Genomic DNA, 12194 nt, shown 5'->3' on the forward strand with positions numbered 1-12194 from the left:
TTCTAGCAAATTTTGCATTCAAAAAGTCAAACTGTGCTCCTTCCCTTTCAAGCTCTGCCATGCACCCAAACTGTGGTTTTCCCAGACATATGGGGTATCGGTGTATTCAGGAGAAATTGCACAACAAATTTTGTGGTCCATTTTCTTTTGTTATCCTATCTTTGTTTGGGTCTAAAGTAATTTTGTTTGTGAAAAAAATTACATTTTATTTTTTCCTTCCACGTTGCCTTGAAAAGCAACTGAAAGGTTAATTTCTTGAATGTGGTTTTGAGCACCTTGAAGGGTGAAGATTTTATAACAGTGTCACTTTTGGGTACTTTCTGTCATACAGACCCCTCAAAGTCACTTCAAATGTGATGTGGCACCTAAAAAAAAATGGCTTTGTAAATTTGGTTGGAAAAATGAGAAATTCCTAGTCAATTTTTAATACTTATAACGTCCTAACAAAAAAAAAATGTTTATAAAATTGTGCTGATGTAAAATAAACATGTGGGAAATGTTATTTATGAACTATTTTGTGTGACATCTCTCCGAGTTAAGGACATAAAAATTAACAGTTTGAAAGTTGCAATATTTCACCAAATTTCTGATATTTTCACAGTCATAGCAATTAAATTTTACAAATATCATGAAGTACAATATGTCACGAGAAAAACTTTCTCAGAATCACTAGGATTCGTTGAAACGTTCCAGAGTTATTACCTCATAAAGTGACAGTGGTCAGAATTGAAAAAAATTGGCCTGGTCAGGAAGGTGAAAACAGGCTCGGGGGTGAATGGGTAAAGGTGCCTTCACACTGAGCAATATTGCAACGAGAACGACAACGATCTATGACGTTGCAGCGTCCTGGATAACGATATCGTTGTGTTTGACACGCAGCAGCGATCCGGATCCCGCTGTGACATCGCTAGTCGTTGCCGAAAGTTCAGAACTTTATTTGGTCGTTAGATCAGCCTGAATCGTTGTGTTTGACATGAAAAGCAACGACGTCAGCAACGATGAAAGGGGCCGTCGCAGCGTCTTGTTGTGGCCAGGTAGGCGTTATGCATTACAAAAGTAGACGCCTTTAAATTTAGCAATGTCGCTCGTAGATAGATACGCAATTATTTCGAAGATCCCAATATATTACAAATTACAAAAGGAGACGCCATCTGTCATAATGGCCTGGGAGATGGTGTGAACATTATTATAGTAATGTAATTATCACCATACTCCCAAATGCATTCCAAAGACAAAAGGTGATGCCTACATCACATTATTACATTGAAAAAGGCACCCCTTTACATTACATTACAAAAGGTGACGCCAACTGTCACGACAGCCTAGGAGGTAGGTGTGAACTTTACGTAAGGGCGTATTTACAATGCATCACTATTACAAAAGAAGACCCCTTTAAATCACATTATTACATTACAAAAGGTGACGCCATAACGTTATATATTTCAAATGGCTTTGTTGTTACGTCTCACTGAGAACGCTGATAGGTCACATCGGGGTCATGTGTACCTGCGTTCCGAAATATAAACCGCGACTTTACAACTTTTCAATCACTTGTGCGTACTCTGCCATCCACGAGCATCTCGTGTGCGTCTTGGTTCGAAATCCATCGTGTTCCTTCTCCATCAACTCGTGGGCGTCTTGGCTGTAACTTTTGAGCGACCTGTTTGTAGATCTTCAACTCTGCAGCGTTCTCAATTAGTACATCTACGGTGAGTATATCCTTGTGCTGTATTCATTTGCCATGCAGCAATACTAATTTATGTGTATAGAAATAGATGTATACTACATCTCAGCAGTGATTTTTTTAGAGCTTTCACGTTTATAACCAAAGACGCTTTAGCGTCGTAGTATTTCCCTTTTAAGTGGTAATGCAAACGATTTTGTAGTATGGTGTGTTTCACCAACATGAAATTGGCCATTGACAAAATAGCAACCAATAGAATGTACAAATTTTTCAACTCTCAAAATGGATAAAAATAGCCCTCATCCCATCCCCAAATGGTGGCTATGAGGAAACACACAAACGGCCCCCATCCCATCCCCTAAATGGTGGAAATAGTCCCACGGACCATCCCATACAAAAAATGACTGATAACAATAGGAACGGCATACGGCTCATCAAACTTTTATTTTTTGCTGTTTCTTAACTTTTATTTTTTTATTTTTTAAAGATGTCTACAAATGAGCAGGACTTTGTTCGGGCACTCATAGAGATGTACCGCTCCCTGCCCTGTTTGTGGAAGATAAAATCTAAGGATTATAGCAACCGTTACATGAAGAGAGAAGCGTATGAGAAGCTGGTGGCCGTCTACAGGGAGTATCATCCCACAGAGACCGTGGATGAAAACATTGTGAGGAAAAAGATCCAGGCTCTCCGCACAGTTTTCAAAAAAGAGGTCAACAAAGTGGAAAATTCTAAGAAGTCTGGGGCCGGAACTGAGGAAGTCTATGTGCCCAGGCTGTGGTATTACGACCTGATGGCATTCACTAGAGACCAAGAAATCCCTCGCCCGTGCCAGACTGTGACTAGCCTTTGTGAGCCATCGCCCGAAGATATCCTGCCTGAGTCTCCTGACGACCATGTAAGTAGCCCCAAGCTTCCCTTCTTGTAGCATGCCGTGTGTCTTGTATGTTTATGAGACTGCATGGCTTCCAGTAATAGTGAGTCACGTTGTTCATGTTTAATCCCCCTGATGATAACAGCTGCCACTTCCTGTGTCCGTAATTAACATTGTGTGTTCCGCACATTCGTACAGTATTGCCGGCCAATGTAGTTCTGCACAGCTCTTTAACCCCTTTGTTTTTTAACCCAGGTAACTGTTCCTCATAGGTTCCAATGGGCATAGAGGTGTTTGGGGAGGTGTGGGCTCTCTAGGGATGTGTGGCAGAGTCGTTTGTATGTTATTTATTTTAAATTTTTCTTTTTCATGTAATTGCAGGTGCCTCTGCAACAGCGGGAAACAACGGAAGCGAACAATGTCCAGTCCCCTCAGTCCTCCAGTAGCCCGTCTGTCGAGGAGCAGACATGTCCACTGCGCCCATCTAGAAAAAGAAAATCAACAGCAGCCACACCTGTGGATCTCCTGGCAGTGGCCAACAGCATCTTGTCGAAGCACGTCACAACCAAACTCTCCCCATTCGCATCCTTGGTTGAGGAACGTTTAAACAGACTGGATGATACCCAAAGATCTCACGCGGAGAGAATAATGTTTGACGTTATGAACGCGGCAGCCGCAGGAAAACTATGCGACACATCAACATTGAGCATTGACGTCCGTCAGCCCAGTGCCCATTTTTATTGGGGACACCAACAGGAGCCCATGCACAGCACTCCTGTCCGCAGACCTGGGCCACATAATTCTCAGTTCCGGACACCACCTGCACCCCCTTCTTTTGGTGACTTATCACAAGGACCTCCTATAGCCACGCACCACTACAGTGAGATGGACACTTACTACCAAAATTTGTAGTGTTGTAGTTTAAATAAATGAGACTTGTGTTTTAGATGCTCCACAAGTAATCCCCTATGCCTTCTCCCCTGCAGGCATCCTCCTGGCACCCGGTCATTAATCCCCTATGCCTCATCAACATTAAAAAAGTATTGAAATAACAAATAATAAAATTTTTAATACAAATAATAAAATTTTTGGTTTCTTAAATTTGTGTATGTACTACGTGTCTCTTTGGCTTGGCAATAAATGACGCCGCTGGTCAATATACTACGTTGCTGGGCAATATGCGACGGGGACATGCGAATGCTAGAATACCCAATACATTACCGTCACACATAACTATATTGTTAACGATATCGTTGCTTTTTGTGACGTAGCAACGATATCGTTAACTAAATTGTTGTGTGACGGTAATGTATGCTGGGAGATCATTGGTCGCTGGGGAAAGTACAGCACTTTTTGTGGTTGCTGAATCTCCCGCTGACATCGCTGAAACGGCGTTACACACAGCATGTGTAACGCCGATTCAGCGATGTCGTCACAAGAAACAAGGGAAACATTGGGTTAATAAGTGCAGGGCCACTCTTAGTAACGTGATGTTTACCATGGTTACCGTTGTCAATGTTTAAAAAACAAACAGTACATACATTCCCGCTGTATGGTCAAGTCCCTCGCCTTCGGCTTCCCGCACTGACTGGTGAGCGCCGTCCGGTAGTAAAGCACAGCGTTGACATCACCGTTGTACTTTACGCCCGGCGCTGAGTCAGTGCTGGAAGCTGAAGGCGAGGGACATGACTATACAGCGTGAATGTAAGTATGTATTGTAATTTTTTTTTAACATTTACAACGGTAACCAGGGTAAACATCGGGTTAATAATCGCGGCCCTGCACTTAGTAACCCGATGTTTACCCTGGTTACCCGTGGACTTCTGGATCGGTGCTCGCTGGAGAGCTGTCTGTGTGACAGCTCTCCAGCGACCAAACAGCGATCGACATCATTGTCGGTATCGCTGCAGAGTCGATGAGTGTGAAGGTACCTTTAGAATATGGTGAACATCTACTAATATATATATACACACACACATCAGAAAATCACTAGTGCATAGGATGCTGAAGACTCACAGGTTTCATATGATTGATACAGAAGTAGAGTATGTTCATAGATATATATGTTTATTGGTATGTATTGGTATGTATGTAAAATAATAAGAAATAACAAATAGATATATCGTTATGTTCACATTTATTACAGAAAAAGGAGTATCATGGGTCATCCAAAAATTGTTAAAAATGAGCACTTTTACACAAGAGCACTTGAACCCCCCAACAATATCATCCATAATACATGGTATAAGTTATGCCAACAGTTACGTTACAGCTGTTGATACTGCCATGGGACAGCCCCTGGCCCATTGAAAAAGTCAGAGTATTTGTCCCTGCTATTAGTTGCATCATCACAGTACCTTCCAGAACCCAGACTTTCCAAACCACAAACCCTGTGCGCGTCTAGACGCCATTCGCCCTGGGTTACATCTCCGTTACCCTGGTCCACAGAGTCTACATACTGTGTAGGGCTGTATGCAGTGGCATCACGGCGACGTAGAAAGTTGTGGAGGACACAACAAGCAAGCACCACAGAGTCAATAGACGTTAGTTTCATGTTTAGTGCTGTGTGGAAAACCCGAAATCGGTTTGCCATAATTCCGAATGCATTTTCAACAACGCGTCTAGCTCTTGAAAGTCTGTAATTAAAGATTCGTCGTTCCGGTGTCAGAGTCTTCTGGGAGAAGGGCTTCAAAAGGTTCGGATGCAGTGGGAAAGCCTCATCTCCGACAAAGACAAAGTTCATGTTTTCTGTTGTGTCACTGTTGGGCGGCAAGGCAAGTTTATTATTTTTCAAGCGTTCCCCAAAATCTGTGTGCTCCAAAACTCCTCCATCGGATACTCTCCCGTTAATCCCAACAGACACACTTATGAAATCATAGTTAGCATTTACGAGGGCCATGAGAATTATGCTGAAATATCCCTTATAGTTATAATAAAAGGAGCCAGAGTGTGGTGGTTGGGTGATGCGTACATGTTTGCCATCCAAGGCCCCACCGCAATTCGGGAACTGCCATTGCTCCTCAAATCCCCTAGAAATCTCTTTCCAGTCATCCGGGGTCTGTGGGAAAGGCATGTAACTGCGGTGTAAAACTGAGACAATAGCTTTGCATGTCTCTGGGATGATGACGCTGAGTAGGGATCGGGATATAGCTGCGCTGTAATGCAAGTCTTGCATAGACCTGCCAGTCGCCAGGAAACGCAGCGTGACAGCCAGCCTCTCATCCACAGGGACAGCTGCTCTCATCTGTGTATTTTGCCGCCTGATATAAGGTTCTACAGCTGCAAGTAGGACATTAAATGAGTCCTCCGACATTCTCAGGTAGTTACGAAAATCATGCGGGTTGTTATCCTGCAGTTCCCTTATAAGGCCCATATGGGACAATTGATTCCTCTTCTGCAGCCACTGTTTGGTCCACATGCGGCGCTGACGCTTTACACGATTGTTTCGCGCTTGAACCTCCAGCTGGTTGTGAGCTTCTACCAATAACGCGGCCGCAACAATCACAGGTACATCCGAATGAGACATGGCAACCTGAGAAAGGAAAAAAGAAAAAAAAAAATTACTACATATAATTTTCAAAACTTACACAAGACATCCAATACTGTAATGCATTCTCCGTTGCGTCACCGATGCTGCACCATTTGACAAAAATGTTAACATAGGATGTAAGGTACTATATATATATAAATATATATATATATATATATATATATATATATATATATACATACACACACATACATATATACATACACAGAGATATACATGGCTAATTGTAAGCAACGTTAACACAACAGCATATAACACAACAGCCATACCCCATAGATACCCTCCATTAAATGTACCATCCACTGAAACAAACAGGACGATGAGCGCTGCTGATTTATAACGGGAACGCCAAATAGTGACTTCTGGAGCCGACGTCACACCCGCGACGGTGTGCATAAATGGAGACGCTATAGCGTTGCGAATTGCGCGCCAGAACGGTAGAATCAAGGACCTCCTCTGGGCGTGGCTGGGTGGTGCCATACAGCGTCTCTCTTGCTAAAATGGCGGCGAGACAGCGATGTCCTCCTTTGGGGCAGACAGAGGTCCGTTTTTTTGTAAAAAAAATGGATGCCATGGACTATGAGGGCCGGGAGAGTCGCCCAGCACACCCAAATCTACATAAGAATGAGGTGTTGCGCCACATTGCCCAGAAGATGGAGCGGAGGTTCGGCATCCGGCGCAGTGCGCTGCAGCTACGCAAAAAGTGGGCCGACCTCCGGTACAAACAGCCACTTTATCTGGCAACGTTGCGGGCAGAGACCAGGCAAGGCAAGTAACAGTATAGTGTAATTGGGAGACACACAGTATCGGGAGGGGGGAATAGGGACACTCGCACTGCCGTGTGGCGCTTCCCACCTTCTATATATGTACCTCGATTTGGGGAGTTAAATTTAAATTTTATTCCTTTATGCCACTGGCCTAGGTTTGTTATTTGTGGGGGTGTCGGAAGCTCTGTACTTTGGGGTGTAAACATTGTGTTTCTTTATTTTTTGTGTATAGAGAGACAACGCCAGCAGAGGACTACAGCGGCCAGCAGCGTACGCCCACAGCCAGGGCCGTCACGTAAGTTACCCCTCATGTCTGGCAATTGCGATGGCGCCTACTTAATTTTTTATTTAAGTCGACAGCTCTGTACTTCTGGTGTCTAAACCTTGCGTGTCTTTTTTTGGGGTGTAGAGAGACGCCGCCGGCAGAGGACAGCACCCACTGCAGCCAGCAGTACAGCGGCTAGCAGCGGAAGCCCACACCCAGTGTCGTCACGTAAGTTAACCACCCTTTTTTAGAATTTAATGACGCCATACGGGCCATTAGTAGGGAGGTTAAATATTGTGTACATTACAGGTGCAGTAACCCCACCGCAGGCCACAACCCCGCCCTTTCGCCACCCATCTTCCTCCCCCGGGTCTGCGTCATTCTCTCCAGCGACAAGCATTCGTAAGTGACAAAACCAGCGAGCGCTTCACCACAGTCAGTTCAATTGTTAACCAGATATGTATTTGCTTCCTTTCAGCAGCAGGAGCTGTGGCCCGAGCCAGGGGATGGGTGGTCAGCAGCTCTGCGGATGAGCAACAGGCGTCCCTTTTCCGTAAGTATTGAGAAAGTGGGAGGGGGTTATCGGTGGGATGTCACATTTGACAACGACTAAACGGACCCTAAAACATTGAACCTAAAAAAAGCCCTCTGGGGCAGTAGAAAATTGAGTGTGTAGTTACAAGTACCATTTTACAATAAACGAATTACTAACGATCATTACCAGCTATACGACCTGGTCGTGATCGTTGGTAAGTCACTGTGTGGTCGCTGGGTCGCTGTCACACAGAACGATTGCGTTAACAATATCGTTGCAACTTCACAGAAATCAAAGATATCGTTACAAAAATCGTTATTTTTGACGGTACGGTAAAATTGCTGGTTATGTAAACACATGCCACCGTTGCAGCTTTATCACTGTCCATTCTCCAACCTCTTCTATCACAGAACCGGACACCGTGAGAGAGCTGCTGGCCAAGCAAGACCGCCTGGAGCGGACAGCAGCGCTCATGCTGCAACAAGTACAGCAACATGGCCGCACGCTGCGACACCTCTTGAGGCGTGGGAGGTTCTGATTTTTTTTTTTTTCTTTCATTGTTTGGGATATTGTTCTGTTCCTTGTTATTTTTCAGTTAACAACATAAAAAAAGTTTGATTTGACACAATTATGTTTGGTTTATTGTGTCTATAGCCACCGGCAACACACCGTGCGCCAAGAAACGTCGCCACACACACTTTTTGGCCCACATAATATCTCCAGTAGTTAAAAATGAAAAGACTGCAGCTTGGTGTGTCTGTAGTATACAGATATGAGGTGGGCCAAAAATATTACATGCATCTCCATAATCACACAAATTGAGGGGACAATGGTTGTCACACGGTACATATCTATGCTCACCTGCCAGGTGTCAGAAATAGTGAATTCAGGAGCCTGTATATGTTTATCATGAATTCATTTTTCTGACACCGTACTTGATGAATATAGATAGCGTGACAGTGATTGTCTCTTGATCAAAAAAAAATAAGGTCAGTTTGTGAAAAAAAAAAATTTAGTTTACCAGTTGTGAGCTGTTTTTATTTACTTGCGGAGCAGGCCAGGGACAGCTAAGCCAAGGTAGACACAAAAGAGTTGGTTGGCCTTACCATATAGTTTGCGCAAAAAATGCTACACAGCGCCAAATAGTTTGCAAACTGCATCCGAAAGTGCCTCCATCTTGTGTGTCCGCTTACCAGATGCACAAGATAGCTGCCAGATATGTTTTATACATTACTATACCATATACTTTAGATAAGCATTGCGTCTAGCATTACTACACAGCCATTACTATACAAAAAAAAAAAAATTGAACATACCGTTTATGAGCAATAAAAGAACCGATGAAGACGCCGGCAGTGGAGTACGGCGTTCCGAACAGAACGTTCACGGTAGAAGAGGATCGTAGCTGGAGAAGGATCGTTCCGGACAGGACGCTAGAAATGCAGGGAAAAACAGGCATACGCAGCTCTCGAACAATGTGAATCAATCGCTGTAGAGTCGCGGTTTATATTCTGAGACGCCGGGACGTCACATCCTGGGTGACACCTATCTGGGTGTCACCCACCTGGGTGACACCTATCTGACTACGCTGCCAATTCATCGGATCGTTAACCACTGCTGTTTGACGTGAAGCAAGCAACCAGCGACAACGATCCGTGAGTCGCTGTTACGTCACTGTATCGCTCCGGCATCGTTCGAACGTTGGTGTGTTTGACGTCTCTACAGCGATCTAAACAGCGACGCTCCAGCGATCGCCTTTTGGTCGTATCGTTGTCTATATCGCTGCAGCGTCGCTCAGTGTGAAGGTACCTTTAATTATTTGTAAATCCCATTTGCTATTGCACAGTAGAACAACATGCATTGTTTGCCTATGTCACCATTGCTATTTTGCACAAGGATATGACTGACCTGGGCTGGGTCTTCATTGTCTTCGTCTATAGCATGTACACCATGTACCGTCATGTCCAGGCCTCTTTGGAACATACCCCCTCTGTACTCCCCAAAATTATCAGACGAAGCCTATAAGGTGCACTGTTTAAAAAAAAAATATTTCTATATAGAAAAAAAAACTCTGCAATAATATTTCTACCTGCGCCACAGTATGTTCAGAAAAGTTTCCCGTTCCAATGATAGCATCAGAGGTGCTGACTCAACAACATAGTGTCCGTAGTGATTATTGTACAATGCTGCCAACTATGTAAGTGATCTTTACCTTCCTCTTCATAACTTCTGCCTTTCTACTGCTTTAGAAATCATTTTTCAGCGAAGCATACAGATAACAGTGAAGTAAGCAATGTGGAAAACTCTCCAGACATTTATCAATGATATTATCTCCGAGGAGCTACAAGCTCAGGAGCCATCCATAACAAGAGTTGCTTCCTCAACTTGTATGCTGTGTCATTAAGAGGCCATAATCCATAGCTACCTACGATGAACGGGGCAGAGAGAGCAGCTCATTTAAAGCAATTAATCAAACGGCCGTCGTGCGGAGGTCTAAATAGAGGCTGCGCTAATGGCATCATTAGTGTTCAACTACTGTAAATTCATCAGGGGATCAGATATGTATAATCTGATGGTCACTACAATGTCTGCCGCGCAGAGAGCTGTTGAAGCATTTTAAAACCATTCTCTGGCAATCGGTCTCTGTCTGTTTGGACATTTAGTCCCTGGAGGCAGCGGCTTTGTGTAATGTTAGTAAATATCAATGCGATCTGCCAACGCTTTTCTACTTGGATAGGAACCTATTTTCTTCGCTGAATTCAGCACTTCAGCGTCCAGTGTTTTATCATTTTTATCGCTGATATTTGTTGCTTAGACAGGTGAGACAGTGATTCTTGAGCCTTGTTTTACCTTAACGGGAGACTGTCAGCGCAAAATGACTAGAAATGAAGTCCAGATGCTCCGTGCCCCCTTGGCATGGCTAAACTGTGCGCCCACTTGTTTTATATCTATCACCACCCTCTTTGGCTCCTGTAATACTGAAGCTGTCAATCAAAGAGCAGGAGGGCAAAGTCAGTGGCAAAACATACAGGTGGGAAGATGCTCCGGTTAGGGTGCATCGGGCATCATTTTGTGCTGATGGACTTCCTTAATGAACAATGGAATAGATGTATTATTACTGTCTAATATAGAGTTGAGCGACCTTGACCTTTTTAGAGTCGAGCCGGGTTTTGCGAAACCCGACTATGTCCAAAGTCGGGTCGAGTGAAATCGGCCGATTATGACGTAAAGTCGGGATCGACCGAAACACGAAACCCAATGCAAGTCAATGGGGCAGCATAGTCGGCAGTGAGTGGGGGCCAGGAAAACACCTAGAGTGGCCATTTTAATGTCAAAACCATCCATTCTTCTTAATGAAGCTTGTCAAGCGTAATTTACCTTATAATAATTGGAAGGCATTTGAAATTGGGGGTCATTTGGCTAAAGTTGTGGGGGGTAGGGCTGGTTCAAGTAATTAGTGGGCCCAGGAAATCTGGACCACGTCACGGCAGTGGAGCAGGGAGAGGTAAGTATTTCAACTTTGCAAGTGCTGTGAACCTGAGCAAGCAGGGGGGGCCCACTCGTTGGCATTGGCACTGGCACAGGGCCCCTCAAAGTACAGCGGTGTGTTTGCACGGCGGGGGCGCCTCCCACCGGCAGCAACACTTTTGCGTACTATGAGAGGCCCTGTGCCAGTGACGTCGCCAACTAGTATTCCTCCCCCCACCTGATGAAGGAACCTGCACTTTCATCTGCACCTTCCTCTTTGTCCCCGTGTAAGGTGGTATGGTATGCGGGAAGAGCAACCTGACTTTCAGCAGGGTCACAATGTTGTTGTGTAGCGTGCACGGGGAATGTTGCGTTATGGGTCAATGTACCAGCAGACTCATCTATCACTGGCTGGGCAATGGGCACGATGAAGTGGAAACACAGATATAGGCCCAAAGAAGAAAGTGGGCTAAATGCAGTTCAAAATTGGTAACACAGGAATAACCAGGGGGCATTGCAGTGGAGGACAACTGGAATGAGAGGCTGACACAGAGAGTAGGGCCAAATCAGTAAGTAGTCGAAATGCAGTTCAAAATTGGCAACCGTAGTAAACAGGCGGCACAGCTTTGTTCAGTGGAGGAGAACAGCAAGGAGTGGCAGACACCGATAGTAGGCCCCAAACCAACTAGTACGCCAAATGCAGTTGTTCCATTTAACCACAATTTAATGAGAGCCTGAAGATAGAAGCTCAGGAAAGGCAACCTGGGGAACACCTTGGAGTGTAACACACCATCTCTCTCCACCCCATACCCATTTTGTAGGCCTAATGCTGTGTACTTTTCTACAACTACTAAACGAGAGTCGGAAGACCGAAGCAATGGCAAGGAAACCTGGGGAACACCTTGGAGTGTAACACACCATCTCTCTCCACCCCATACCCAATTTGTAGGCCTAATGCAGCCTACTTTCCGACACCTACTAAACGAGAGCATGAAGATCGAAGCTCAGGAAAGGCAACCTGGGGAACACCTTGGAGTGTAACACACCATCT

At 44.6% G+C, this 12194-nt stretch overlaps 3 protein-coding genes and 1 long non-coding RNA gene across 4 annotated transcripts in view; 3 read left to right on the plus strand and 1 right to left on the minus strand.

Annotated features, from left to right (window-relative positions):
* Nucleotides 1–12194, plus strand: part of TMEM132B (transmembrane protein 132B) — a 1045283-nt gene that overhangs the window by 821581 nt on the left and 211508 nt on the right. The window lies entirely within an intron of this gene.
* LOC138668571 (uncharacterized) lies at nucleotides 781–3659 on the plus strand. Its single transcript, XM_069756036.1, has 2 exons — nucleotides 781–2582; nucleotides 2940–3659. Exons 1-2 carry the CDS (start codon nucleotides 2172–2174, stop codon nucleotides 3468–3470), a joined length of 942 nt encoding a protein of 313 aa, XP_069612137.1. The 5' UTR covers nucleotides 781–2171; the 3' UTR covers nucleotides 3471–3659.
* LOC138668598 (uncharacterized) lies at nucleotides 4679–9477 on the minus strand. The gene is made up of 2 exons (XM_069756037.1): nucleotides 8992–9477; nucleotides 4679–6090 (listed from the first exon to the last, which is right to left on the minus strand). Exon 2 carries the CDS (start codon nucleotides 6082–6084, stop codon nucleotides 4825–4827), a length of 1260 nt encoding a protein of 419 aa, XP_069612138.1. The 5' UTR covers nucleotides 6085–6090; nucleotides 8992–9477; the 3' UTR covers nucleotides 4679–4824.
* Nucleotides 7464–8303, plus strand: LOC138668587 (uncharacterized). Its single transcript, XR_011319190.1, has 3 exons — nucleotides 7464–7542; nucleotides 7619–7693; nucleotides 8086–8303. It is a non-coding gene; the product is annotated as an uncharacterized lncRNA (long non-coding RNA).

This window comes from Ranitomeya imitator, chromosome 1 (assembly GCF_032444005.1).
Source record: "Ranitomeya imitator isolate aRanImi1 chromosome 1, aRanImi1.pri, whole genome shotgun sequence".
Classification (NCBI taxonomy): Eukaryota; Metazoa; Chordata; class Amphibia; order Anura; family Dendrobatidae; genus Ranitomeya; species Ranitomeya imitator.

Excerpts from the sequence above, each read along its gene's own strand:
- LOC138668571 (XM_069756036.1), top strand. The coding sequence starts at position 2,172 with ATGTCTACAAATGAGCAGGACTTTGTTCGGGCACTCATAGAGATGTAC. Across the intron at positions 2,583-2,939 it reads CTGAGTCTCCTGACGACCAT|GTGCCTCTGCAACAGCGGGA; the intron begins GTAAGTAGCCCC and ends ATGTAATTGCAG.
- LOC138668598 (XM_069756037.1), bottom strand. The coding sequence starts at position 6,084 with ATGTCTCATTCGGATGTACCTGTGATTGTTGCGGCCGCGTTATTGGTA.